Here is a 26,259-nt window from a genome sequence, read left to right on the forward strand (position 1 = left end):
CCTCAGCCCCCCCTCAATCCAAACAGCAAAAACTACCAGTGATACCTCAAAAGTGCACTACGTTGGTGCTACATTTGCAAACCAGATTTTCATGTGCCTACTCTGTGTGTGTTTTAACTGCAACAGTGCATGCAGATGCAACCCATGCAGGCAGGTCTCAGCCAGGCTAACTACCATGACAAATTCCGTGTATAATTGCATGTATATTAGCATATCTGGCTTGGAAACCTCAGTGAATTTCGTTCATTTTCCATCCTGAACGTCTTTATCTACAACTTTTAAACCTGTGGGCAACACATCTTAATGATGCTCTTTCAAAAACAGTTTCTATCCTAAACCTTTTAAAATACAGCTGCTTCAGGAGTGTTTATCTTTTAGCTCTCCCAAATAAACATTTCCCATTTTTCAACTCCAAGCTATTATGAAAGATTTCCAGAACTTGCCAGGAAGAGTTCATCCATCTCAAGTCCCTGTCTCTGTGTCTGGATTTCAGTAATTTTATCCTAACTCGAATCGAAATTACACAATGCATTTCTGACAATATTGACATGACGCTGACAGAGCTCTCTTGGTATTTGACAGAGCTCAGAGGACAAAGAGCTGCGTCCAGGGTTTGGTGACGTAAAGGCTAAAGCTTTTCACTTAACTCATCGTAGAGGCAGGAAAAAAAAAATCTGATGTGGAGGTGAATGAAAATTTCCCCATAATTTATAATCCCCCAAAATGCATCGTTTAAGTAAGAAATGAGTTAAATTTGATTTTTTTTGTACTCCTAACTGACTCTGGGTGCAAAATCTCCAGAACATAGGTACCTTCTGAAAGGGTTTGTCGTGGTCCCTGGATCCAAATGCTTTTGTCCAGGTGCAGAACAGTCCGTCTCCTGCCGGCGTTGGCTCTCCCTGAGGACAGCTCAGGGCTGTGCAAACATTTCTTGGGTCACCCACTTTGTTGCACTGCGTGTCCTACTTATGGGTTTCTGTAAGATGAAATTGGAAGGATGGAGTTTTTACACTGAGCTCTTGCTGGTCCAGGTGGCTCCTGTGGTGGGAACTGCAGGCTCCAGAGCTTTTCAAAGGGCGGTTGTGCCCCAGATAGGCTGAAATAAAAAGAAATGAAGCAGATCACGATAAATTACTGATCTGAAGACTGCCTGTCTGATATCTGGTTATGCTTTTGCTGATAACATTATTTGTTTAGAGGAGTTATTTTGCTAAACAACCAGTAAATAACCAGGGCATGGAAGAAGAGGGCACATGGTCCCTCTTGTGAGCCTGGGGATGCTCAGGGACCTTGTCTGCTCCCCCAAACCTGCTAAATGGGCTTGTGGGGAGCGTCTGGGAGAAGGCAGGACCACAGGATGGAGAGGGTGGAGGGAAGAGGCAGAGCAGAGCTGAATGCACTGAGGAGCAGATTGGTTGAAGCAGCAAAACCACACGAAGGAGACTGCCACCAGGAAATTTGTGACACCAGGTTTATGGTCACAAGCCATCACTTGTCTCATTTGGGGCAAAATAAGAAGAAAAGCATAGGAAGGCACCCATGACTAGCTGAGGTTCAGACCAGCTCGGGGCATCTGAAGGGCTGAGGATGAGTCTCATGGAAGTGTTCACCTCCCTCATAACTCAGGAAGGTACAGCGGAGAGGTTGTAAATGAGTGGGTTTGTATGAGATTGAGTTGGAAAGCAGAAAAAAAACCCAACATGAAAGGAATTTAACAGCTGCAATGAGCCTAAATGGTTGCACAGGAAAATCCCCTGTCAACCACAAATGCTTTGCCTTTAATGAGAACACAGGCCATGCGCGAGTAGCTTGCTAATTCTTTGTGTAAAACCCTAGCAATAATTGCTACACGTGTAGCTTTCCATTGTCTTCCATGGAAGTGAGAGCTTTACTTTCTTTTCCTTCGGAGCTGAAATTACAAACAAATAATGCCAAAGTGCCAGGAGTCGCACCCAGATCCACGTTTGGAAGAACACGAGCGAGTCCCCAGTAAACTGGTAGTTGTGCAGAGCAGGGGAAAGGAATTTGGGAAGGGATTCAAGGCATCAGCTGAAGCTTGTCCGCCAGCCACTTCCTCAGTCAAATCATTAATTAATCCTTTTCAAAAATCTGGTGATTTGGGAACAAAATTTTCCAAGTATTTCAGACCTGCTTTAGGAGGCCAAATCCTATTACTGGATAATGGGACTTTGGCATCCCAGGAGCAGAGATGCTTTGGAACGTGTGGGTTTATACAGGTTTTTCTTCTCTTTTCGTTACTGGATTGAAACCTACCCCACTCTTAATCCTGCACCAGGAACCGTGTAAACAGGGAGCTGTAGCAGTCTAGAAACCAACTGGAGCATAAAACCCCCGTTACCGTTCCTGTAGCCAACGGTCACGCTGTCCTTTTTGGGTTATTCCTGTGAATCTTTGCTGATGAAACCCTGCTGTCCTGGTGCACAGCTTGTCTCTGTGCTGCTGTGGGGCTGTTGGGTGGGGCAGCCTGGCTCACGGTGACGCCCCAGGGATCTCCCTGTCCAGAGACACTCCAAAAACTGCAGCTCAAGAGCATCAGTAGAGGGGAAAAATCTCTTTTTTAAACCCAAGTTGTACTTACGGGGGCTAAGATTGGCTTTCATGCGTTTTTCAGGCCAGCTTCCCCGAGGACAGTTACAAAGAAACCCAGGAAAATTATTTCAAAGAAAGAAATAAAACAAAGTAATATTAGGGAAAACACTTAAAACTGCCAGCAGGATTTTGACGCCTTGCATTGCAACTCCCAGACATTGCTCCCCCATGCCCTCCCCCCCCCCATATTTAATTACAAGCAGTCAAACTGTAAAGACCTTAATGGACGTCTTAATTATTGCATTAAAGTTTGAAATGGAAAATTCCTCATTACATGCTATACAGTAGGTCACAGCTGCAATAAATGGTGATATTTTGCTTGTTACGGTGCTGGGTGCCCTTTGCAGAGCGGTGATGTCTTTGGGGCATGTCCCAGCCCCAGGGGAGCTGGCAGGTGGATGTTAGAGCAGGTCTCTGCTGTGAGAGCATCTGCTTCTGTTTTCAAGGCGAAAGTATCAGCGAGAAGTGCTCTTTGCTATTTTTCTCCATCAAATAGTGCTATTTTTCTCCTCTGTTTTGCTTTCCATCTGCTTGAATGTGTTTATTGATTTAGTGTTATGCAAACTGCAATAAAGCAGTATCCTTCCAATGCTGTAGAGCCAGCTACGGAATGTGCCCCAGACAATTTAAATATAAAACAACACAATCCCAGCCCACAGCAACAATTCAATGTACCTGCAATTAATCAGCCTTTAAGCCCCGTCCCAGGCAATCCCTCTCACACTGTACCCATCCCTGCTTGCTCAGGGCAGCCTGGAAAGCTGGGATGCAGCCTGGCAGATGGGGCAACCCTGGGACCTGGGCAGTTTTAAGGACTTGGCAGAGGTCGTTCTTTTCCCTTGGCCTTTACACAGTTGCAGGATGCCATGAAAAAGAACGGGGAACACTCTAAATTGGGTCTGTGGCTTCTTAGAGCTTTTCAGGTCAAAATAATGCTAGTGTTTATGTTGGAGGTTGTCTATACCTTTAGAAGAGGCGCAAAAGGACAGGAAAAGTTGAGGATAAGTGGTATTCTGCTTGACTATCTTCAGCTTCGTTTTCATATCACAAAGGTTCGTGTTGGGTTTTTTCTGAAAACATTGAGGACACGGTCCTCAAAGATTTTTCTTGATTACGTGCCCCTACAGATGAGATTTAAATATCCCTTTTGTGGCTGTTTCTCCTTTTAAAATGCACTCCCAAACTTTTGCTCCCCCCATCCCAACTACACAATTGCCAAAGGAAGAGGAAGAGCCAGTGCTGGGAGAGCAGGTCCTGGGACACTGGACACGGGCTCGAGCAGTGACAGCCACCAGCCAGGGCTGTTCCTCGTTGGGTCAGGCTCTGCTCGCTGCCCAGCTGTGCCAGCTGTGCCAACTCTGCCAGCCAAACCAGCCCTAACAACCGCGCCAGCTGTGCCAGCTGTGCCAACCAGACCAGCCCTGGCAGCCAAACCAGCTGTGCCAGCTGTGCCAGGGCCAGCTCAGCAGCTCTGACAGGAGCTGCCACATCCCAAATCTAACAGCTCCCTCTGTTGGCTCAAACCTAGCAGCCAGGATGCAAAACAGTTCACAATGTACATTTTTTCGCCCAGTTTCCAGGTGGAAGGCGATGTTCCTGCAGGGGTGACCGGGGACGTGTTTCCTTTGTGTAATTACTCAAATTAACTGTTGCTGGATCCCATCTCCTGATGCTGTAGTGACCACAGCTCTGCTGAAAACAGCTTTTCAGTCATTTTTCCAAATTAAGTGGGAAGATGTAGCTGGAAGTACCGCGAGGTCTGATGTACGAGTGCACCCAAGGATGCTGTGAAAATCTGCCAGCTCAGATATTCTCCCAGCACAGACTCCCCATCCTCTTTCACCGGCCCTAAGGAGTTAATCACACCAAATGTACTTGAACTCCGCCTGTCCCTCACTGACCACTCAAATTAGCACCTCTGCGTTCAAAAGAAAACCAGACCGTGTGCAAATGATCACTGCCTTTATTTTTCCAGGTCCTTTTGTAACAAAAACTCTGGGAGAGCAAGCTTTGGCAAGGCTGCTTACACAAATAATAGCTACGTGAAATTGTTTCAATACTTCACCAAATAGGTACAAATATAATGAAACCCAGGCCTCAAATGGACTTTGAATATTTAACTTATTATCCAGTTTACAGAGACAGATAATCCAGACAAGCCACCGAAGCGTTAGCTGGATTTACATCGGGCACAGCCAGCAACGCTGACTTTCCTCGGGGGGTCTCGGTTCCAGATTTCCCAGCTTGCCGAGCCAAGAGGTGGGAATGCTGCGTGGTTCGAATGGGAGTGATTGAAACAGATGAATTCTTCCACAAGAAACGGTGCAACCAGCAGAGAGAACCAGACTTCACTCCCTGTGCTCCTGACGCTGAACGGCCAGGGAAGATGTTAAATAGAACCTCAAACCCACTTCTTTTCCTGTGTCTCTATAGACAAAGCCATGCAAACAATCTGCTTGGACTGGATGAGGGGCAAGGCTGGCAGAGATATCTGCATGGTCTTGGGTCTCTTTGGCAAGTCTGGTTTTGCTGTATGTGCCCTCCTCATTTTACCCACTGATTTTAAGAGGCTTCCCAGCCACGTTGCTATGTCCCAGCTCTGCAGCACCTCAGATACAGTTGTACCTATGGTGGCAATCAGCCTTTTAGGGAAGAGAAAAAACACTTTCTTTTCTCTCTGGCCCCCTTTCAGGCCACCCTGATCCCATAGTCTCTTGCAAAGACATCAGACAGTTACATCTTTATCTCTTAATACCCCCAATAAGCAGCTCAGCTTAGTTTGGTGTCTTCACAATTAAAAAGCTGTCAGAATTTTCACTATTAACCCAAGCATTCAGAAACTTAACAGAGCTCCAACATACCTTCCAAGAAGAAATTTGGCCAAAAAAAAAAAAAAGGAGAAACAGGGAATAATTATTTTTTTTTTAAGGACAACGAATCTGAATCAATAATTCTCCTGCACTGTGTGGTCCCTTGGGAAATCTGCTCCCAAGTCTCAGCTGAAGCTTTCTGGTAAGCACTAGAGAAATCAAAAAGAACCTTTCAGACTGCAAGTAAGGGGTGGGAGGAAAAGCAATAAATTGCTTCAATATGAAATGTCACATTTAAAATAGATTCTACAAAACCAGAAACCCTAGGCTGGTAAATCCTTCCCGTCTAGAAATAGTGTGGGTTCTGGTGGGAGTACCACTCAACATAAGCATGCAGAATCAGGCCTCAAGTACATAAAATATAGAATTTGGTACTTAAATTTAAAGATATTTATAAATAACTTAAGACATTCAGTCTCAGAGGCGTGGACAGCCAAGTGTTTCCCTCTGACATGGGGAACAGCAAAAATCCACATCCAATACTATGGATACCCAATGCAGAAATTAGCTTTATGCTTAAAGTAGAAACAAAACCCAACCTGCCCACTGCAGGCTCTTTGGAAAGTTCTCCCATGCTCCTTTGAGAGCACACGGAGAACATGTCTAATCAAGCAGAAAGCATGTGAGAGTATAGATCCACAGCACAGAACATGACCTGTTCTTCCTATACATTCACAGCACATGGCAAAACAGCTCCCAGGGGATTCCTCGGCTGCACCTGCACGGCGAGGTCAGCCCAGCTAAGCCTGGTGACTGCAAGTTTCCCTCTGCTCTCATGCTAGAGGTGGTCTGTCTTTGCTCAGGGCTGGAGTGAAGTGAGCCCGGAGAGGAGGGAGCCTTGAGCTCGACTCTTGAGCAACAAGGGGCTCTCAGCTGGTTTGAGCAGTCTGCTCTGCAGCCTCCTGGCTCAGCTCCGGCATGGTGAAAGCAGTATTGATGCAACCTCATGCCCTTGGGTTCATAGTTGACATCCATCCAGAAGACTTTCCCTGAAGGGAAGCCTTGAACTCATCTCACAACGCGTCCTCTTGCACACCTGGCTTCTACCTGTAGAGCAGACCGCAAAATGAAGGCACATGAGGGAGGGTTAAGGTCAGAGGTACGTTCATTCAGGTGGTTCCTTTCATGTAGTTCAAAGGAGGTGTGTCGCATGGCAGCCTGAGAGCCGGCTGCCTTCACTGTGGTCACAGGACAGCAGAGCATGGAGGGACCTGCTCCTGGCACGGCGAAGCAGCTCCCGTCAGCAAGTGACTGCTCCAGGGCACAGCACACAAACCGTGGCTCCCTTTGGAGGCAAGCTGGGTGAGACGCTTTAGCCACGTGGATATTTGTCCACTAGACAAACCCATTGTGGACTGTACCCTCACTGGAGATGTTGAGCTGGATGGCTCTACACCATCAGCTACACCCTGAGCAAAAAACAAACTCTAGATATCTTTTCTCCCATGGGTTTCGTTCAGACCCATTATGTACTTAGTCTCAGTACTTTTTTCCCTGTCAAACCTTTAAAAAAACTTCTTTGGCACTTGTGCAACAATGACACGTAGACGTGACACTCTCCTGTCCTTCCGCTGCTCGCTGGCCTTGTCTCTACAGGTCCACATATGCAGAGTCTGTATCCACCCTCTGGGCCGCACCAAACATGAGGAATGCACAGAGGCCAATGCCGTTAACAGCAGCCACCAGGTTGAAAACAGAAATCCAGGAGCCAGTTGTCTCAATCAGGTAGCCAGCCAAGTACACGCAAATGACACCTGCGAAGAGAAAGAGATGCAAAGGCTGTGGGGTCAGATCCTCCCTGCCCACAAAGAGAGGACTCCCAGAAAAGGAAGAGCTGCAGGAGGGTGCCTTACCTAGAAGGGCTCCACCTGTATTCCCAACACCTGTAAAGAAAATAAAGGAATTGTGTATTCAGAACCCACAGACAGGAGTGGCTTCATCTGGGCTCCCACCTCACCCCTGGTCTGCGTGCACAGTGAAATAAATGCCTTGCTGATGGTGGGGACAACCACCGCTCAGCCTCATCCGCACCCCTCGGTGCAGGTAAGCATTTGGCAAACGGAGAGGCAGGTTGGTGCTGTCACCTGCCCCCAGCAACGGCAGGAATGTCACAGAAGGAAGCTGAGGCTGCAGATATGGAGTAGACATTGCACACAGCTACTCCTGCTCAAACCTTAATGCTGATGACCGTGTGTCCCCCATGCACATCGCCTCTCCAGCGCAACCACAACCCCGCAGCAATCCTTACCGAACAGTAAGCCAGCACACGAGGGGGCCAGATCCTGAACGTTTACTGAAATCCCACTGGTGAGAAACAGAGAGAGAGGAAACGGCTGTTTTAATGGAGCGCGACTGCTTTTTCACCGTTTACACAGAGTTTAGTTTGTCAAAAACCAAAAAAATGGAAGGGATCCTAAAGGATAAACGGTGCTGTTGGGAGAAAGGAGGAAAGAGACTGAGAGTGAAGCAGCACAGGAGAGTATCAGGAGGAAAAGGATTCAACTCAAAGCCTTCAGAGGGGCCAAAATGCAATTCCCCTCCTGCTTCATCTCCCTAAGACCTGCCTGCTCCAACGTACCCTCCAGTACACACAGCCCTTCCCCACGCTAGAGGTGTGCTGGATCAATTCCAACCCAGTGGAAAAACTGCCCTGGCCTCACAAGGACCAACACACGATGCTCAGACAGGCGCCAGTTCTTGCTCTGACAGTCGCAACGGAGGCAGCCTCCCCTGAGACCCCGAAATGTTGGCATGGGATAAGAGCTAAGGGCCACAGCTACTGTTGTTATCACTCTCGTTACCTGTGGTTAAAGGTCTGAAGTCCAACAGAGGCAGAGGCAAACACTATTGCTTTGCAAAAACTGGATGTCTGGCCCAGACACAAAGCAAAAATGCTTGAGATGCCGGAGCCAATGACCTGGAAGAGAGGGAAAATTAAACACCACAGGACATCTTCTGTAAGGAAGAATACAACTACTTTCATGGACAAACTGTTCCCTTTTACAATAGCAAGAGCTCATATGCACTAGGTGCTTCTCAAGCCTGTTTCTTCCCCGCTGAACTGCTTTTCTGTGACAGAGGTCTGTCCAGAGGGATGCGATGCTGCAGAGCAGAGAGCATACGCCGTGCTCTCACCCAGCGTTTTTATTTTGCTCATCCTTCTGTTGCTATTTCCTCGGTATCTAAGGGGTCATTTGGATTGGCAGCGTGCGGTTGGCCTTTGCCTGTGAAAGAAAACCTCTTCAGAGCACTCACAAAATCTCTGTGCTCAACGTTACTGCTGAGCTACGCTCTGTTCCTCAGTCAGGGCTTCCCTCAGGATTTCATATCCCATATGCACTGATCACAAATCTATCTGCAAAGCTAGAAAACCTTTTCTCTTTCCACCTATAACCACCAACCCAGCTCCATAAGAGGTCTCATCTGCCGTGCAAGCAGAGCTCAGCAGGCAGCTCAAGTGTCACTCCTGTGGCTTCAGCTCTCTTACCTGCATAAACTTACGAATGGTGATGGTTCTGTACCCTGGAAGAGAAAGGAGAGTTGCAGTTAAACACAGCTCACCAAGTCTCCTTGTTCAGATGGCCAGAAGACCACAGGGTAAGTGGTTTTCAGACGGCCAGATTTCATCTCCAGGAGGATATTGTGGCTGAGATCAAAGAGAGCCTGAAATACATGGATGGGATTTGGACCCTGCAGTATTTATCCTGCTTTCATATCAGAACTTCACATTGTCTGTTTGTTGGGTCTTCTCCCTACCAACAAGCCCACCTCCTTCCACCAAGATCCTCTTTCCCATCACATAAAATAAGAGCTGAAGAAAAGCCAAAAGAGCTCTTACCCTGGTTGATTAAATGATCAGACAGAAATCCGCTGAACAAGCTTGTTGGAATTGCAACCAGCCAGGGGACCACATTAAACACCCATCCCTGAAAGGGAGGAAAAATCAAGAGAGGTTTGCTGTCAGAAATGGGTTTGTTTTCAGGTATATATTGTGATATCTGTAGAAAGGAAAAACCAAAGAAGCAATCAGGACTTCTTGCAGGATCTCTAATTGCGTTGCACAGCAAGCTCTCAGCTACACCCTGCATCACTCCAAAGTCTGCAGGGTGGCAGGCACACCACCGGGCTGTAGCATTTGCGGGTTTGTTGTCTTTTCTTCTGCCCCAGTGACCCTGCATCCATGGGAGAGGCAGAAAGCTCTGTCCGCTTTGGGAAAGAGGGATTAAACGTGGCAAAGTTTACTGTTCAGCAAGGTGATGTGGCAGAGAGCCACAGAGCCCTGGAAAGCAAGCTGTAGATTTTACTCCGCCCTGTGGGTCGTCAGAAAAGCTGTTGGCAAAATTTCTGACATCAGCTTCAACCTCATTAGCAGTGTTACTGCGAAGCCGAGGGAACACAGCTGGATTTTCTAATGCCAGGATTAGGTAACATTATGGGTAGCAACATACTTTGGTCTATTTTCAATTAAGCGAGCTTGCTGCAGTTTTAATCACAGATGATTACTGGTCATCTGGATTACAACTGCTCAGAGGCATTTTAGTGCCCAGATCCCAGGAGGAGCTGAAATCAGTGCAGGCTGGGCTGGGTTTCATCTCAGCTGGGTGAATCTACTCATCCATCCACCGCCCCCACTTCTATCCCTTTGCTCAGAGCCCATCTCCCCATGAAGGCTTCCCTCCCTCCCTCACCATAACAGGACGCCTGCCTTCACGATGCTCAGGAGGGATGAAGAATTTTGGGTTTGAACAATCCTGTTTCAGCTGCTCCTGGAAATTGTACCAGGGCCCATCTGCATCCTTTAGAGCCTTTGAAAGTTTGTGTCTTGGTCACTTTTGAAAATGTTACCCCATAGGGCTAGTGGGACAACATCTCCGGTGTTGCTCCGCAAGTCAATCCCAACACATCGCACCACCTTTGTCACAGCCCTACAGCCCAGTGCCCTGAGCAGCACGAGCCGAACCCCTCCATCACCTCCATCCAGCTGGACTGGAGGCACCGGTGAAGGCAGCTCATCTGCAGAAAGGGACTTTGACCAGTAGGTGACAGGTTTCCTACGTTAAGGATTATCATCCATCCTTTAAAACCAAGCATCTTCCAGCCCTGTTTTATGGAAATGTATGAAGCGATTATCAGATGCAGCAACTCCATACAGAGCATCTTACATAAGGGCACCGTGATATAATGCTGAACAGATGGTGAATTACTGCTGCACAAGCACATTATTGGAGGTGCACAGATCTTGTCACAACAATATGTTTGCTGGTTTAATACATGATTTTAATATAAATATCAAGAATGCCATAAAGCGCCTTACACACATAATATGGAAAAGCGTTTGTAAGCAGCTCTGGAAATTATAAAAAAAAAACAAACAAAGCCATCATGGAAAAGATTGAGTTTCTAAGAACAAGACAATCAAAATCCCAGCTCTCATCCCAGATGAGTATTGCCTAGGTTTCTGAAAGACGGGAACATCACTTGTGCTAAGAGGGAAGCTTTTATAGTATTTTTTAAGTACACATTATTAATGGTAATTATCGGTTTTGCAGCCAGCTCTGAGCCGTGCAATGTGAGTGCAGTTAAAAGCCCCGTGAAAACTCAGGAGTGAATGGGTTGATGGTCATCTGCAACAGCATGACAGCATGAGCCCTGTGCCATTTGAAAACCGTCCTGCCTGCGAAAGAAAAGTGGTTTAAAACCCAAATATAACACTCTCTTCCCTGTCTGGAAGGTGCCTCAGCTCTGCCTCACTTCAGCATCCCTAAACAAGCACCTAAAAAATCGCCTTTGCTTGCCTGGAGGGAGGATGCTTGCTTGCATCTCCGAATATACGTGCAGGGGGTTAGCAGCTCCTAACCCTGCAGGGAAGCCTCCCAGCCTCTACTGCCTCCCAGCCGGCTCTCACCAAGTCCCCCCACCATCGCCTTCCTCCTCACCCTACCCATTTGGGCTGGCTCTCAGCATGACTTCATTTGCACGGAGAGCAGCGATGCCTGTGTCTCAGAGCCAACTTACCTTTGACTCGGGGAAAGTTTCCTTAAAGAAAGTTGGCAGCCAGGAAAGGAGAGTGAAAAACGTGCTGGCCGTAGAAAGCTGAGCGATGATGACAGCCCTGGAAATACACAGCGGGGAGGAAATAATCAGGAGTGACAGGTCACACTGGGTGGGAAACAGGCACTCGAGCAAGCCAGTATTTCACTTCCTGGTCTCTAAATAAATCCCTCAAAGCGCTGCAATTGCTTCCTGAGATTTTTTTCATAGCTAACTACTCCTTTTGGCTCGCCACTCACAGCATCGCTCCTTCCTTCACTGCCCTTCGCTACCCAGGGCGGGTGCCTGACGTCAGCCCCCGGGTTCAGGCAAGGATAGTGGCAGCAGCAATTGTGCAAGTGCAATTCCCACCAGTCCTTTTGAGCACCGCAGGAGCTCTCCTGCTCCAAGAGGTGTTGTTTGGGCTTTCCTAGGGATTTGTTATTAGCAGATGCTCCATGTTTCTCTAAGGCAGGAATGGGCTTGCTGCCCCGCAGCCCCATTGCCCTCCTCCTCTACTTTAAACTGCACTTGGGAACACGATTGGATGAGTTCCAGTGCCAAATGCAGCATCCCAAAGAACAAATGGCTATTCAAATGATGTTTTGCCAGCAATAAGAACACAGCCTGTGCCATCCAGTGTCCCTGAGCAGCACTTCTTAGGAGCACATTACAAGCAGCGTTTCTAACAAGACCGGTAGAAAATATCCCTCCAGAGGAGCACACGACCCACACAGGGAACAGAGAGCAAAGGAGGAAGATTTGCCAGTAATAAAGTCTGACATCCCTCCAGACAGAATATAAACTGCCTTTTGTCAAGCTTACCCTTTGAGTTTATACAGAAGAAATCAGAAAAACTGGTAATATTTCCCAAATACATAAAGTGGACAAAATACAGGTAGGCAGAAGAAATAATCACAGAAAGGAGAAAAAGCCTCCGGAAGCATGATGCTCTCCCAGCCCTGGCAGGGCTTGAATCCACCACAGCTGCTTACCATATCGGTGCCTTCTTAAATAGCTGCTTCCAGGGAACTTTGGTCTGCTTGGATATGGAGAGGCCTCTCATTAAATAATCTATGGGGATGATGAGTTCTGCAGGAAAGAAAACATATAAAGGAAAACTCTGATCAGTAATTTCTATGCAGCTGGAGGGAGCCTTGAGAGGCTGCTATACAACTACCTTTAATATCTTTCTAACTCTTTTTATGGCAATACCCACACTGGATGCTCATGAACACACCTTGTTAGGTTGGCCAAAATTCTTCCCCTTCATCCACACATTTCCCTACCCAGCCACTTTCATTTGTTATATCTCTTGCTATAATTAAACAGAAATCTCTTTAGGCAAGGACCAAGTCTGGATTTTGTGCAGCAGCAGGCAGGCACCAGGCTCCTGATGAGTTGGGCTCTTACACACCACTCTCACACTAACAATGCTGTAGCCAGGTGTAATGGATTGCCCATGTGTGGAATTACTCCCAGGCAGTTATTTGGGAAGAGATACTCTGGATTAACTGGTTTTTAAAAGCTCTATGTGTAGATACTCTTAGTTTGGAATAAGTATCTTGCCCTGCTTTAGCTTAATCCACTTTGAAGATCATGCTTTGTTTGGTGTTTTCACTGGTGCTTAAGAGTACGGAGGAGTCGGATCAGGCTCTCGACAGCAACATAATCCAGTGTGGGACCTAAAACAGGGAATCAGCAATGCAAGAGCTCAAAACTTTGTCTCTGGGTTTAGCATCTTGAGTGAGACACAGCATGTGTTATATTATAGAAGACCTTTGAACAAAAGGTCATTGTGTAAAACCAGGCACGTTCTTGGAAACACAGGGGATTTGCAGACAATAAGCAGGAGGTTGGGTGCTACAGCCTCAGGAGTGCTGGCAGCCCGCGGGGTGCAGGCAGCTGGACTCACCTCTCTCACTCAGGAGGTATTTGCAGGTGCAGTAAACCCAGAGCAACGTGAGCAAACCAGAGAAGTAGAAAACACTCTCCCAGCCGTACCAGTCCAGGAGGAGAGATCCTGCACCACCAATCACCAGCGTCCTGCAAGGGAAACCACACTCGGACTTACACGTTTCGCTAGGAGCATTCAGGATGCACACATCAACGGGAGATGCTTCTTGGGGTGGACACTGCAGGTCACTATGTACACTTGAAACAGTCACCAGTCACTGCATGTGTAGGCACTGCCCGGTCACCCTGTGCCTCTGCAACCTGTCCTGTTCCCCGATGGCATCTCAGGCTGGACCCTCGGCTGGGCAGGAGAAACCACTATGGGACCCCTCGCTCACCTGCCTCACACTGAAACTCACTCTTTGGGGAAAGAAAATGAGGTTGCTGCTGTGCAGAAAGTATCTCAGAGAACACAAATCAGCACAAGAAAATAATGAGTGCACTGGAAAACTAAGTGATTAAATTATCGGTAATATTTCTATTTGGCTTTTAAGAAAGTCTGCCATTTAGAAAGGAAATTCTCATGGAGATTAGCAGAGATGGGGAAGTTATATTATCCCCATCTATCAGTGAGGACAGGTGACCAATCTCAGGCCGACCCTTGCTCTTCCTACTGCATCAGGCTGTTCCCCATGGTAATTAAATGTTGCAAACACTCTTCAAAGTCTGGCTTGAAAGGAAAGAAAACAAACCCCATAAATCCTTGACACACACAACAGCAACTGCCTGAGGCTTCCTCAGCTGCAGCCGCTATCCTCAAGGACCCAGGAATCCACACATACTTTGGGCTGTGAGTTTTGCCTCCAACTATTTAATGGCATTTCATCACATATGATGTCCAGAGACTGTCACTCGCTGCTCAAAGCCTTTTGAACTTACCCAAACTGTGAGCCAGTCCCCACTGTGCTGTAGGTGAAGGCTCGCTCGCTCTCTCGGACCTTCTGGGACAGCAGGCTGGCCAGAGATGGGAAATACACCCCTGTGAGCAAGGGAAGCAAAGCAGGGAGCAGTCAGGCTCCTGTGCCCTTGTGTGCAAATCAAAAGCAAATTTAAAAGATCCAGCAGGAGCTAAACACTGAGACAAAGCAACAAGGCTTTTTGTGAATTCAAAACAGGGATATCAAGTGCAATAAGTGAATCCATCACCATGAAAGGTTTGCGCCTTCTCTGTAATCCCCTGTTTCATCATCACTGCTGCTGCTGTAAATCCATCAATGCCAACACACTTATCCCAGTGGTTCCGCAGTGCCGCAGCTCAGCAAGAGGGAAGGGAAATCATCCCAAATTATCCAAAAGTTTTGGCAAGGGCCAATTTTACCCGAGTGCTTTGAAAGAGTTCTAAAATGTGGAAAATCAAGCAGGAACAGTCATGATTTCAGAAGCCACAAGAGAGATTTCTACAGGGGAATAATTTGTCAGCGACTTTAGAAACATCACTTCTTTTTTGCTATAGAAGTTCAGGATGTGGAGGCAGTTTGGAGGCAGAGGATTGCTCAAACAGGAGAAGGATTCATGCACTGCAAACCACATAACGTGTATCTATCTGAATTTACTGCACATTTAACCTCCATGCAAGGAAGCCACGTGGCAGACAGACACTCGAGACACTCGCTCAGGACAGGCGTCTCACCTTGCAGCAACCCCATGAGGAACCTGGAGGAGGTCATAAAAACAAGATGGGCAGAAGTGATGTGGGTGAGCAGTGGGGTGAGGACCGTGAGGAACCCCCAGGCTGATGCTGAGAGAAGGAGGACTTTCTCACCTCCTATTCTGGAAAACAGAAAACACATTGTCAAAAATGAGGGGAGGGCAAAAGGGTAAAGCTCCCAATCAAGACTCCAGTGTTCTTCACAGTTTAGGCTGTTATTAAGGGCAACCTTTCAGCCAAACCTGTTCTTTTACAAATGTCTTTAGCCCTTGGTGAGCAGATCTGACCTCCTCCCTTCCCACCTCCACCTCTGGAGCAGGCAGCTCGCAGCTGGCTGCCAGCATTGCTCTCACCAAGACACTGTCCATCCAACTCCAGCACACACCAGCCTCAGAGACACCACGCACTGATGCACTCCAGTCTCTGACAGAGGGGAAGCTCAAGCTGCTGCCACCATTCTGCTTTTCTTAACCAGTGACGGTGTTTTCCCTTCTATCTGCTCTGCCTCTTAAAATCTGGGTTTTTTTCAGGCATTTGCTTGCAGACTATTAAGGAATATAATTAAATTATAACACACTGCATGGGTAAGGTAGTTCTTCCAGGCATGTGTTCCACACAGATTATTTCACAGGAAAGTCCTCCTCACTAAGAAAAGGGTGGTTAGGGAAAGGAACTCAAGCAGGTAATTACTTAGCTCTTTCCTTACAGCTAACTGGGGAAGCTGGTTTTCAATTGATACGATAAAATGGAAACGCTTGGTTTTCCCAAACACGATGGAAACTGTGATGGGGCCTCGCTTGTGAGAAGACTGCATGAGAATATAGGGTGGAAAAAATGGAGATGCTGAACTGAAAACAAAGATAGACTATGCAGTTCAAATAGAAAAAAAAAAATAAATCTGTATTCCTTGCAAAAAGGAAATATTTTCTTGTCGCGGTTAGGGATTGCAGCAATAAATCCTTCCAAGTGGCTATCGGGCACCACTGGGATTAAGCTGGTTGTTAATGGACAAGTAACACTCGCGGTGAGCAGCAGCTATGAGCTCTGCAGGAGCATCAGCATTTAGCACTTCTCTAAAACAAAGTCCGCTTTACACCCACCGTTTCTTCCACCAGCTTAACGTCTAAGCTTGTGGGTTTGCTTTTTTTATTGCAATTACTCAACCAGTGCTAAAAGCAACCTCCACCAGAAAAATGCTGCTGGTATAAAAGTGCTCTTCACTGTTTCCAGGTGGAAAAAACCTATGTTGGTCTGGGTGTCCATTAACATGCCTGTAGATCTCTCCTAGGATCTGCTCCGCAGGAATGATTGTGTCAGTGCTTCCCGTGTTTGCAGGGGATTTTGCCTGTGCAAAGTCCTTCAGTGCACGCTGCCCTAGAAGCACAGCAGCAATTTCAAAACCCAGGAATCTAACGGGACAGCCAAAACTACACGTGTCCTTTCTGAATCAGACCTACCCACCCTGAGTGAGGCTGACAGAGAAGACCTCAACTGCTTTCAGAGTGACCTGCAGTGCCCCATAAAGCTTCTCCCTGTGGACACACTCCACCTTCCCGTCCCATCACTGTCCCAGGGGGAAAACCTCACAGCCACTGTCACAACTTGTACTGAGAGGTCAAAACCAAGCCAAGTGTCATCGAAAGAGCCCGAGCGGAGGAAAACCCAAGAATAATTTCCAGTACTGGTCACTGATATGTCCTCCGATAATCTGTGTCAAGCAGTAGCCCCAGAAGAAGCTGCTGAGCACAATGCCAGACTGCTTCTTGTCCCAGTCAAAGTGGGTGCTCAGCGCGACGGCGCAGATGGGCACGGTGACGCGGGCGCAGTACAGCAGACACGTCCCCAGCAGCAACATCACTGTCCAGATGCGGGATTCGGGCCTGCAAGGACAGAGAGGAACATGGAGAAAGGGCAGTTGGAATGGTCTACCTGGTAGGTCCACGCACACCAAGGATTTAGAGGTCAGATTGGTTGGCTTGCAAGCCATAACGAGTATGTCTTCGTAAAATACAGGTCAGTGCAAACCCGCTGTGGCACGGGGTTTCTGACACAGAGCTATCACATCTGGTGACATTCGTGAACGATGCTAACTTCCACCCCAAACATTGTTTGACTCCAGCAGCAACACAACGCTGTGTCCATAGGCTGCAAAGTGGAACAGGCTGCTGGGACACTGTTGACAGCAGGTTAAGGCAAAGGCAGCGGGAAAGCCGGGTTTGCTTGCCCCCTCCCCAATTCCCGGTCTGAATAAAGGCTTTAGAAACTCTTCTTTAAATGATAAGGATAACCAAGGAAAGGTCAGTGCAGGCTGGAACCATCTGCATGAGACACACCGTTCTAGTAGCGAGGTGCTGAGCGGCATGGTTTAGGGATTGTTAGGAATGGTTGGACTCGATGATCCAGTGGGTCCTTTCCAACTTGGTGATTCTATGATTCTATGATTTGTTATTTGTCATTCCTACCCATTTCCCAGGGGAGGCGGCTGCGTGTTACCCTTTCTAAATGCAAGGGAGACAGAGGAATGCTTTAGTGCGAGACAAAACACAGCAGGGCTGCACAGCCCGGAGAGAGGAGCAAGATAATCCAGCCTGGCCTGATAACAACTTCAAGACGAAATTATTAATCATTTGTTAACAGAATGCGTCCAGTTTAGGTACATGAATACTCAGCCCCAAGAAAAGTTCTCCTGCAGAAGATGCAGGCTGGAAATAAGTGAGAAGGCAATTTTCTCTTGCCACAAGTCAGCGATTCTGGAGCCAAGACCCACATTTTGGTGCAAACATCAGGCCCCAGGCGCAAGTGAAATCCTCTGCCTTCCCACAGCCCCACTAATGTCAGTCTGGGTCCCCCCCCTTGCCTTCACAGGGGTTAAAAGCTTAGTGAGGACACCTGCTATTTGTATTAGTGGTATTTGGTTATTTTTATGCCCAGAGGCCAGAGCACAAAGCACCGAGCAAACAGACTTCTCTCTGCTCCAGAGACGACCGGGGAATTCACCGTACCGGGGCATTAACCTCTGTGCTTTCCACCCTACTAAACACGCCTGCCTTCTGCGCGGGAAATAACCTGGGTCACTGTTTATATTGAACTGAGCATTTATTTCTCTGTACTGGAATTATGATAAATGTAGGTTAATCCCACACTGCACAAAACCATTTATAAATGTGTCAAATGGTCCGTCACGGAGGGAGGCAAAGGAACAATGAGAAGTAAAACACGCCAGGCAGTTGGACCCGCTGGAGGTGAATTTATCGCTGTTTTCTGACGAGGCAGATAAGGAGTCCAGTGCCAACCCCTGGCAGGAGAAACTAGAAGCGTTTCAGTTGGGGCTTTGAAGGCTGGAACCATCCTTACTGTGCACACGTACAGGTTGTGGAGAGGAGGGAGCTGGGCTTTTCTCCCAAGTGACAGAGGACAGGACAAGGGGAATGGCCTCAAGCTCCACCAGGGGAGGTTCGGGCTGGACATCAGGAAAAAATTTTTCCTGGAAAGGGTCATTGGACACTGGAACAGGTGCCCAGGGAGGTGGTGGAGTCACCTTCCCTGAAGGTGTTCAAAGGATGGGTGGATGAGGTGCTGAGGGGCATAGTTTAGGGATTGTTAAGAACGGTTGGATTCGATGATCCAGTGGGTCCTTTCCAACCTGGTGATTCTATGAGTCTATGATTCCAAGCAACTGACCCACGCCTGTCCAACCAGTGCTTCTGCACCCACAGAAACGGGCTGTTGCCACTCTGGAGCCACAATCTCTCCTGTTACCTACAGTGACACGGTCCTGATTAATTTGAGCTATTGATCCTGCAACAATTGAGGCAACAAAATAAAAGGCAGCAGCCTGCGATGTGTGTCGGTATTTCCTATTGTTTAGCCACCAAGGTAGTTTGCTAAATTGTGCTTTTTCCCCTGAAGCAAAGGGAGACCTTTAGGAGTTTCCTTGCTGTCTGGAGCAGGGCTGAGCTCTGCTTCTTCTCCCAGCAGTTATTCCAATGAGTTCTGCAGCATTTTAATGGGATTTTAGAGCAATGCTTCTTCCTTGGCCCTAACTCCCTGTATGGCTGCACAAGCTGTAAGTTGGAGAGAAAAAGACCTGTGCAGCTCAACTAGTCTTTACTCTGCTTCTATGGACAATATGACCGAGGCCTGTTCTCTCCAGCGAGTATTTGCAGATAGGAAAAGCAAAACCCACACGCAGCAATGTTGGTGCCTGAAGAAGGTGCAGGTGAGGGGAGCAGAGCTCAGTGCTAACGGATTGAACCCAGGAGCTGGCTGAGAGCAGCCCTGGTTTCAGGGCAGAGGGGCAGAAGGGGATGCTGTGAGCCCCCAGCCTTTTCTCTCGCCCTGAAGAGGCGGGCAGAGTCCCTCCAGCCCCAGCACCAGGGGTTACACGAGGAGGTTGGAGGTGTCAGAGGGGGAGGCAGCCAGGCCAGCAGCTTGAGAGCACCTTGAGAGCAGGGCACAAAGTGCCACGTGGCTCCTTGCAAGAGCAAGACACCGCTCAAAGCGCAGCTCAGACACAGCCGTGGGAAGGGACTGCCAAGCCGAGACGTTCTCCCGACAAGCCTCCTCCCCAGCTGAAGTTTTGGCAAAACTCCAGTGAATTATTTTCTCTTGACTTCTATTCTTTTTCAAAACCACTAAATAGGTCACTGGGTATACGACATGGTCGCAGTGCTCCCTTGGATTACTACTCCACTCGATACATTTATATTCTTTTCCTCTATGTTTAAATGCATCAGTAGAGGATTATGCTCCAAACAAGTGGGGAATATAAAGACAGCTTCAGACAACCACTTGCTCCGTAGGCAGCATATCCAGCTAGGAAAATCCACTCAAACGAGCGTCAAATGTAATCACTAGCTGCCCACACCCACCTGAGAGCATGGCAAGAAGTATTTCTCTGCAAGGACAATGATGTGCTTGCATCAGAGGAAAGAGCTTTGTAAATGCATTTTCTCCTAATTATAGTTATCACAGAGGCTGCCGATGAGTCAATGTTCCGCTCAGCGCAAAACAACAACAGCAAAGCTTACAGGAGAAACCTCGACTAGCACAAAGGGGAAAAACTAAAGCTCTCCTTCAAAAACTAAGGAATAATGACAAATCGAATACTTTTGCAGGTAAGACCTACAGAAGCAGAGCTTTGCCAGTGTTAACAAATTAAATCTAATGGCTTCACTGATGAGGGAAGTAGAGATAATCTGTGCTGGAGATAACCAGACTGAGTCAGAGTCAGAGTAAAGCACATCGAAGCCTAAGGAAGTCACAGCCATTGGTGTCATTGGTGTCACCGTTCCCGTGGACAGACTGAGCACCTCCCCACAACCCTCTGTTGGTCCTGGCCGACCCCTGGCTACATGGGGCAAAAACCTCCATGAAAAAGGACAGCCACCTCCAAACCATCAGCAAGGGAATCACTGAGGCTTGTCAAGAGCCACCTAATTGCCTTAATTGGCTGTCACATGAGGGTGGCAGCTCCTCGCTGCCCAGCCTGTGCTCTCCTGACCTGTCATGCCTTTCTGCTTACAGGAAACAGGCACTGCAGGTGCATCCTCTTCTGCATCTCACCGAGAACCTCCTTACTGAGCAAAGCAGCCATGCAGCTAGAAGACACTTCCTACTTCATAAATATCCAACCACCACCCAGACAGACTATAACTAGTTCAAGCCCTAATGACTCTTCTGGGTGGCTTCCTCTAGGGCAGCAGCCCTGTATTTGAGTGGCCCTGTCTGGTGTCCCTTGGTTCTCCTCCTCCAAACACAGCCCCAAGCGCTGGGTGGTCACAGCTTTGCCATCCAGTGATTCCCTTGTGACCCCACTCCTACCGATAAAACAGGTGCCCTGCCTCGAGCACGGTGGATAAGATTGATTTCCCAGGGGGAACGGGTATAAACTGGAGAGGGGCAGATTTAGACTGGACATTAGGAAGAATTTCTTCACCATGAGAGTGGTGAGGCCCTGGCCCAGGTTGCCCAGGGAAGCTGTGGCTGCCCCATCCCTGGAGGTGTTCAAGGCCAGGTTGGATGGTCCTTGGGCAGCCTGAGCCAGTGGGAGGTGTCCCTGCCCATGGCAGGGGGGTTGGAACTGGATGGGCTTTAAGGTCCCTCAAAACCCTCACTATACTATGATACTCTGATTTTAAAGGATGCCTGAGAGCCCCAAAGAGGCAAAACCAAGCTGAGCTGTCCTGCGGCCGAAAGAGAACCAGCAGCATAGGGTATCTTTATTTGCAGTGTGTTTTCCTGCTAGAGGAATTTCTCCGGTAGATGCCACAGAGCAAATATTTATTCAACTTTATTTCTCTTGACTTGACTCCCTCCTTTCCCCCTCTCCGCAGGTCTGTCTGTGGGCAGACACTGCAGGTCACTGTTAAAATGGCCTTGCTGCAGTTTAGGCTATCAATCGGATCACAGTTTATCACCCCCCTCAAGGCATGAGTCTGGACCATCAGGTATTTTCAGATGAGCTGCCTTAGACAGAATGACTGCAAACAGCCCATTCCAGCAACAGCTCTTGGCCAGAAGCTGTCTCCAAGGTTTGTGGGTGTTCTCCATAACTGGAATTGGAAGTGGGAGCTGCAGCGCCTGAGCTGCGTCAGAGCTGTGCCATGGCCAGTGTGGGTGCAGGTACTGGCAGCGGGGCACGCCGCCGGTGCCCACAGCACCTCTACTTCAGTTCTCTTCTATAAAGAGACCAAAACTAGCTCTGTGGGAGATGCACGGGGGAAGCTCAGCTGGAGCCACCTCCAGTGCCCCCAGCCCACTCGCTTGCCCTGGCTGCCAGCAGCAGACACTGCCCCATCACTGCTCGAGCCCCAGAGCAGGATAGGGACGAGCCCCCGCCGTGGGGCTGAACTCCCAGCGTGCTGGAGAGCCACCAGCTCCGAGCCAAGGGCTACAGCAGCCCAGGCTCAGGGCCACAACCCAGGGGAACGTCCCCAGCACGGCAGCTGGTGCCTGCAGTCCCCACCGTGCCTACCTGCCACACCGCTGCCCGCTGACGTTCTTCTCCCCACGACCCATTCCCAAGCCCATTGGGAGCATCCCCCTTCAAAAAACCTCTTTTCCAGCTTACCTGCCTATGGCTTTAATTTACAGTCATCTCCAACACCACCACGGCCTGACTGACGTGGCATAAACACAGCAGCCGCGCTGCCATTCCCCTGCGAGGAGATGATACCCAGGTAGTTATTTTTAACCAGGTTTGACAGTCCTCTCACTTGCCTCTTTGTTTTTCTCAACAACGATTTCCCTTTCCCTTGAAAATCTAACACGCTCGTCAAGAGAGAGAAGTTTTTCCCCACCTCGAGTTGATTTGGTCTTGCTGCAGACTGGCTCCAAGCTAATGATTTGTCGCTGTCAGAAGTAGCTTTGGGGTTTAGAGGAGGGTTTGGTGGTTTTTTTTTTCCCAATCCACCAGCTAACAGCCAACGAGAGCAGCTCGGAGGACACAGGGCTTTTTTTCCTGGGAAAGCTGCTGGTTTCCTGTCAGCCTCCTGTGCACAAACTCCTTCCACAGAGCCACAGATGGCAACAAAGTGGTGTTCAGCAAGCGTGGCTCTGAGTTTATTCCCTCTCTTCATTTCTTGCTTTCGGCAAAAGCAAAGATGAAATTAGATTTCAGCAGCTCGTATGAGCTGGAAATAGTTATTAAGTCCAGGCAGAGGCAATGGGAAAACATAATAACAAAGCACACGCGTGCTTTGCACACTGATCTAAGGGCACATATGGATCAGCCAGGAATGAAACACGTTTTGCTTACATTTTCCGTGTAAAAAAAAATCTTATCAAGAGCATGATTAAAACAAGGGTAAAGAACTTCTACAGTAAAAAAACTCAACCATCCCCCAAAAAAATAATGCAGCTAAAGCTGTAACATTGTGTTGACAAAGGATCAGGGCACAGAGCTCAGAAAAATAATGTGACCGTTGGCTCAGGGCAAAGAGTGCAGCCAGAGGAGTGGAGACCAACTTGTGGCCAGCAGAGCAACTCCTTTTATCTCTGGAGCTTAAAGAAACTGCTGTAATCACCCCTTGTCTTCAGGCGTAGCCAGAGGCTGGGAGATGCAGCGAGGTTTCAGGGGTCATTCACTTCCCAGGACACACTTTTCCATGTTGTATTTCTCACCTGCAACCATCATCCAAAATGTGATTTCCACGTCTACTGCCGGACCTGCCCGTGGCTTTGCGTACAACTTTTGGCAATGGATTTCTCTTCTCAGGGCTTCAGTCTTCCCCCAGTTAAACCGGAGGTGCTGACACACATCTGCTGCCTGAGGGATGCTGCTTTGGCGTGTGAACATCTCCATTAAAAAGTTCTACCTAAATGTCCAGATGCGCTACATGAACAGGAGGGCTTTTTCAAAGCCCAAACAGAAATCCCCGAGTGTTGTTCTTGGAAAAGCAAGACATGTGTGATAACAGAGCCATTGGAAACCTGCAGAAAAGTTAGGGAAAGGCAGCTGGAGAGGCAAGGGCAAGAACAGTGGAAAAGGAAGGAAAAGCCAGCTGAAAAAAGAGAGGACAAAAGAAGAAGCGGCATGAACAAGGATGGAAAAATAAACCTGCCGAGAAAACTGTTTATCTTTCCTTGCACTGATAGTGCAGACAGATCTTGGAAGCCTGCCTGGCATGTCTTTTGTTGGAGCATGAATGGAGAACCCATGTCACTTCCCTCACCTGATGAAACAAACCTTGCCTCCACGGCAATAACTCATTACTTGGAAATGGCGAGAGCTATTTATTTGCATAAACTGTCCACCCAATTGATTTGAAACCACTCAAGAACATGTTTTATACAACTCTACCAACCTGCTTGCATGATCTGGTGGATCACTCCCCTTCCCTGTTCCCACCCTCCACCACCCAGTTTATTTAGACCATAAAGCTTCCATAAAGTCTCTGCAAACAAGGGCTGTGGCCACGTGTGGGCATCTACACCAAACAGGGAGAGGATCTCTGCTTTTGTGAATTACTGCAATAGAGATAACGATCTGATTGGAGTCATGGTCATCCTGCCTTGGGATTAACCAGATTCCTGCAATTACCAGCAGCACTTAGGATGGTCAGAATCCCTTCAAATATGTCTGTCTTGATAAATAAATGACCTCTTTTGTTTTGGAAAGTGTTATCCATCGTTTGCATTTTATGAAGAGAGCTGGGAAATTCGAAGGTTGCTTCTGGCTAAATGTATTTATCTTTTTTTAGAAGAAAAGCATCTAAACGGAAACTTTGTATAATGAAACTTTGGGGCGGGTTTCTTCCTCTCCCGCCACTGCCATTCCACACAGACTCAGGGAAAAGTCGGAAGGGGGGAGACAGAAAGAAGGAATTTTCCTAACTTGGAGAGAGAATCTTCAAATTTTAAGCAATCCTAAGTGCCAAAGGTCTGCTTTGGAGACCTTCCCCCTCCACTCTTCAGATAAGCATGGGTTTGATTAGACTTCCAGGTCTCTGATGGCAGGAAAAGCCTCTCTTGGGATGGCAGTTTGAAGTCAGCTACCAGCCTGCTGCCACTGCAGGAAGAGACTGACGATAAAGCTCAACTTATCCAGCAGCTAATTGCTAATTGTTCCTGGACAAGGCAATTCTTCCCTCTCGGCTACGTGTCCCTGTGCGTTGGCACCAATGTCACCTGCTCTGTGGCTGCTCCTCCCGGGACAAGCTCGCCCCGGGTCACGCTGGCCCGAAGGCGATAGGACCCATGGGCAGGACACGGTGGAGACAGCCAGACCTCAGCGCCTTTTTGTGGCAACGTTAAACCCAACCAAATTTCAAAAGCATGTGGAAAACACAGCAGAGCCCAAGGGCTCCCAGTGAGGAAAATGCCTCTGCCCGTGGCTGCAGGGTGCCACATGGCACTTGTGATTCACCATGTCACCTTGCCTGGGCTGGGAGAAGAGGCACATCCCAAGGTGCCAGAGGGCTTTCCCAGGGTGGCAGAGAGGAGTAGGGCTGCTCCACGTCCCCCAGCTCAGTCCTGGGTCCGTAGCCTCTGCTCCAAACGCGAGCCCAGCCTGGAGCCAGGCTGTTCCAAGCGCACAGCTTGGGCTTTACAGTGCTGTTAACTATTTTATTACTTAACTTCCATAACAGTTGGTGCCTCCCAGCTGCTGCCCAGCTACTATCTGATACTTTATCTTAATTAATTACTATCACCCATACAAAAGTCCTGCTGGAACACTGTGATAGGAACCACATACTGGTTTTAATGACACGTTTAAATGACTGATTGCAGGCCAGAAATCAGCTCAAGAGGCTATTCCCTCCCTGTGTTTTACAGTAATTCTGTATCTTCCCACTTTTCTCTGTTGGAGCCAGGCGGAGCGGGATGGGGGGCGGTGGGACAGCATCCTCCGGTACCCGGAGAGGTCCCGGACCAGCAGCATCCCGACACCTCCCAAAACCACCTCCTCGGTACCGATTTGGGCTGCCTGACCCCCTCCATCCCGACACTGCACCTCCTCCGGGAAGGGGCCTCCGGCTGAGCTGGCCCGAGGATGCGGGGGATGCCGGAGGGACCGGACCGGGGGTGCAGGGAGTGGGGTATGCGGGGGTACCGGGAGATGCTGGGATACGGGGGATGCAGGGAGAGAGGGTCCCAGGGCATGCGGGATGCAGGATGCGGGGGTACCGGGAGATGCAGGGAGCGAGGGTCCCAGAGGATGCGGAGCTCCCAGGGCCGGGAGAGAGGGAGCGGCCGGGGGATGCGGGGAACGAAGGTCCCGGGGGTGCAGGATGCGGGGGTCCCGGAGCCGGGTGGGAGGGACCGGCCGGGGGATGCGGGAAGCGGGGCCGGGAGATGCAGGAGCGGGGGTCCCGGGTGATGCAGGAGACAAGGTCCTGGGACATGCGAGATGCGGGGCTCCCGGGGCTGGGTGGAAGGGACCGGCGAGGGGATGCGGGATACGGAGGTGCCGGGGGATGCGGGAATCCCGAAGGATGCGGCCGGTCCCCGCCGAGCGCCGCGGGCGGGGAGGAGCGGCTCTCCCGGAGCAGCCCTACCTGGACCAGTAGGGGTCCGCGCTGCCGTCTCTCCGCATGCCGCCGCCCCCCGCGGCCATGCGGGCAGCGCCTTCCGCCTCCGCCACCGCTCACATCGCGGCGGCCGCGCTCCCTCCCCGCCCAGCCACGTGTCAGCGCCGCCCGC

The 26,259-nt window shown here is 49.0% G+C and overlaps 1 protein-coding gene across 3 annotated transcripts; it reads right to left on the reverse strand.

Moving 5' to 3' along the window:
- Positions 1-5,446: 5,446 nt before the first annotated feature.
- On the reverse strand, positions 5,447-26,259 carry SLC17A9 (solute carrier family 17 member 9). Of its 3 annotated transcripts, none has more exons than XM_054081854.1 (13): positions 26,115-26,259; positions 16,797-16,994; positions 15,097-15,236; positions 14,346-14,445; positions 13,426-13,556; positions 12,506-12,602; positions 11,496-11,592; positions 9,319-9,406; positions 8,968-9,002; positions 8,282-8,397; positions 7,729-7,784; positions 7,334-7,363; positions 5,447-7,234 (listed from the first exon to the last, which is right to left on the reverse strand). In XM_054081854.1, the coding sequence occupies exons 1-13, from the start codon at positions 26,171-26,173 to the stop codon at positions 7,071-7,073; spliced, it is 1,311 nt and encodes a 436-aa protein (XP_053937829.1). In that variant the 5' UTR covers positions 26,174-26,259; the 3' UTR covers positions 5,447-7,070. The 3 variants fall into 3 exon arrangements, with proteins under 3 accessions (XP_053937829.1, XP_053937830.1, XP_053937831.1); XM_054081855.1 differs by lacking the exon at positions 26,115-26,259 and adding an exon at positions 23,239-23,697; XM_054081856.1 differs by lacking the exon at positions 26,115-26,259 and adding an exon at positions 22,187-22,357.

The sequence above is a fragment of the Cuculus canorus genome, chromosome 16, assembly GCF_017976375.1.
Source record: "Cuculus canorus isolate bCucCan1 chromosome 16, bCucCan1.pri, whole genome shotgun sequence".
NCBI lineage: Eukaryota > Metazoa > Chordata > Aves > Cuculiformes > Cuculidae > Cuculus > Cuculus canorus.

Bases quoted from the DNA above. Each gene is read 5' to 3' on its own strand.
- SLC17A9 (XM_054081854.1), bottom strand. From the start codon at position 26,173: ATGGCCGCGGGGGGCGGCGGCATGCGGAGAGACGGCAGCGCGGACCCC. The intron at 9,003-9,318 runs GTAAGAGCTCTT...TTTCTCTTCCAG, and splicing joins TGATCATTTAATCAACCAGG to GGTACAGAACCATCACCATT. The intron at 7,785-8,281 runs GTAACGAGAGTG...GTTTCTCACCAG, and splicing joins CTTCAGACCTTTAACCACAG to TGGGATTTCAGTAAACGTTC.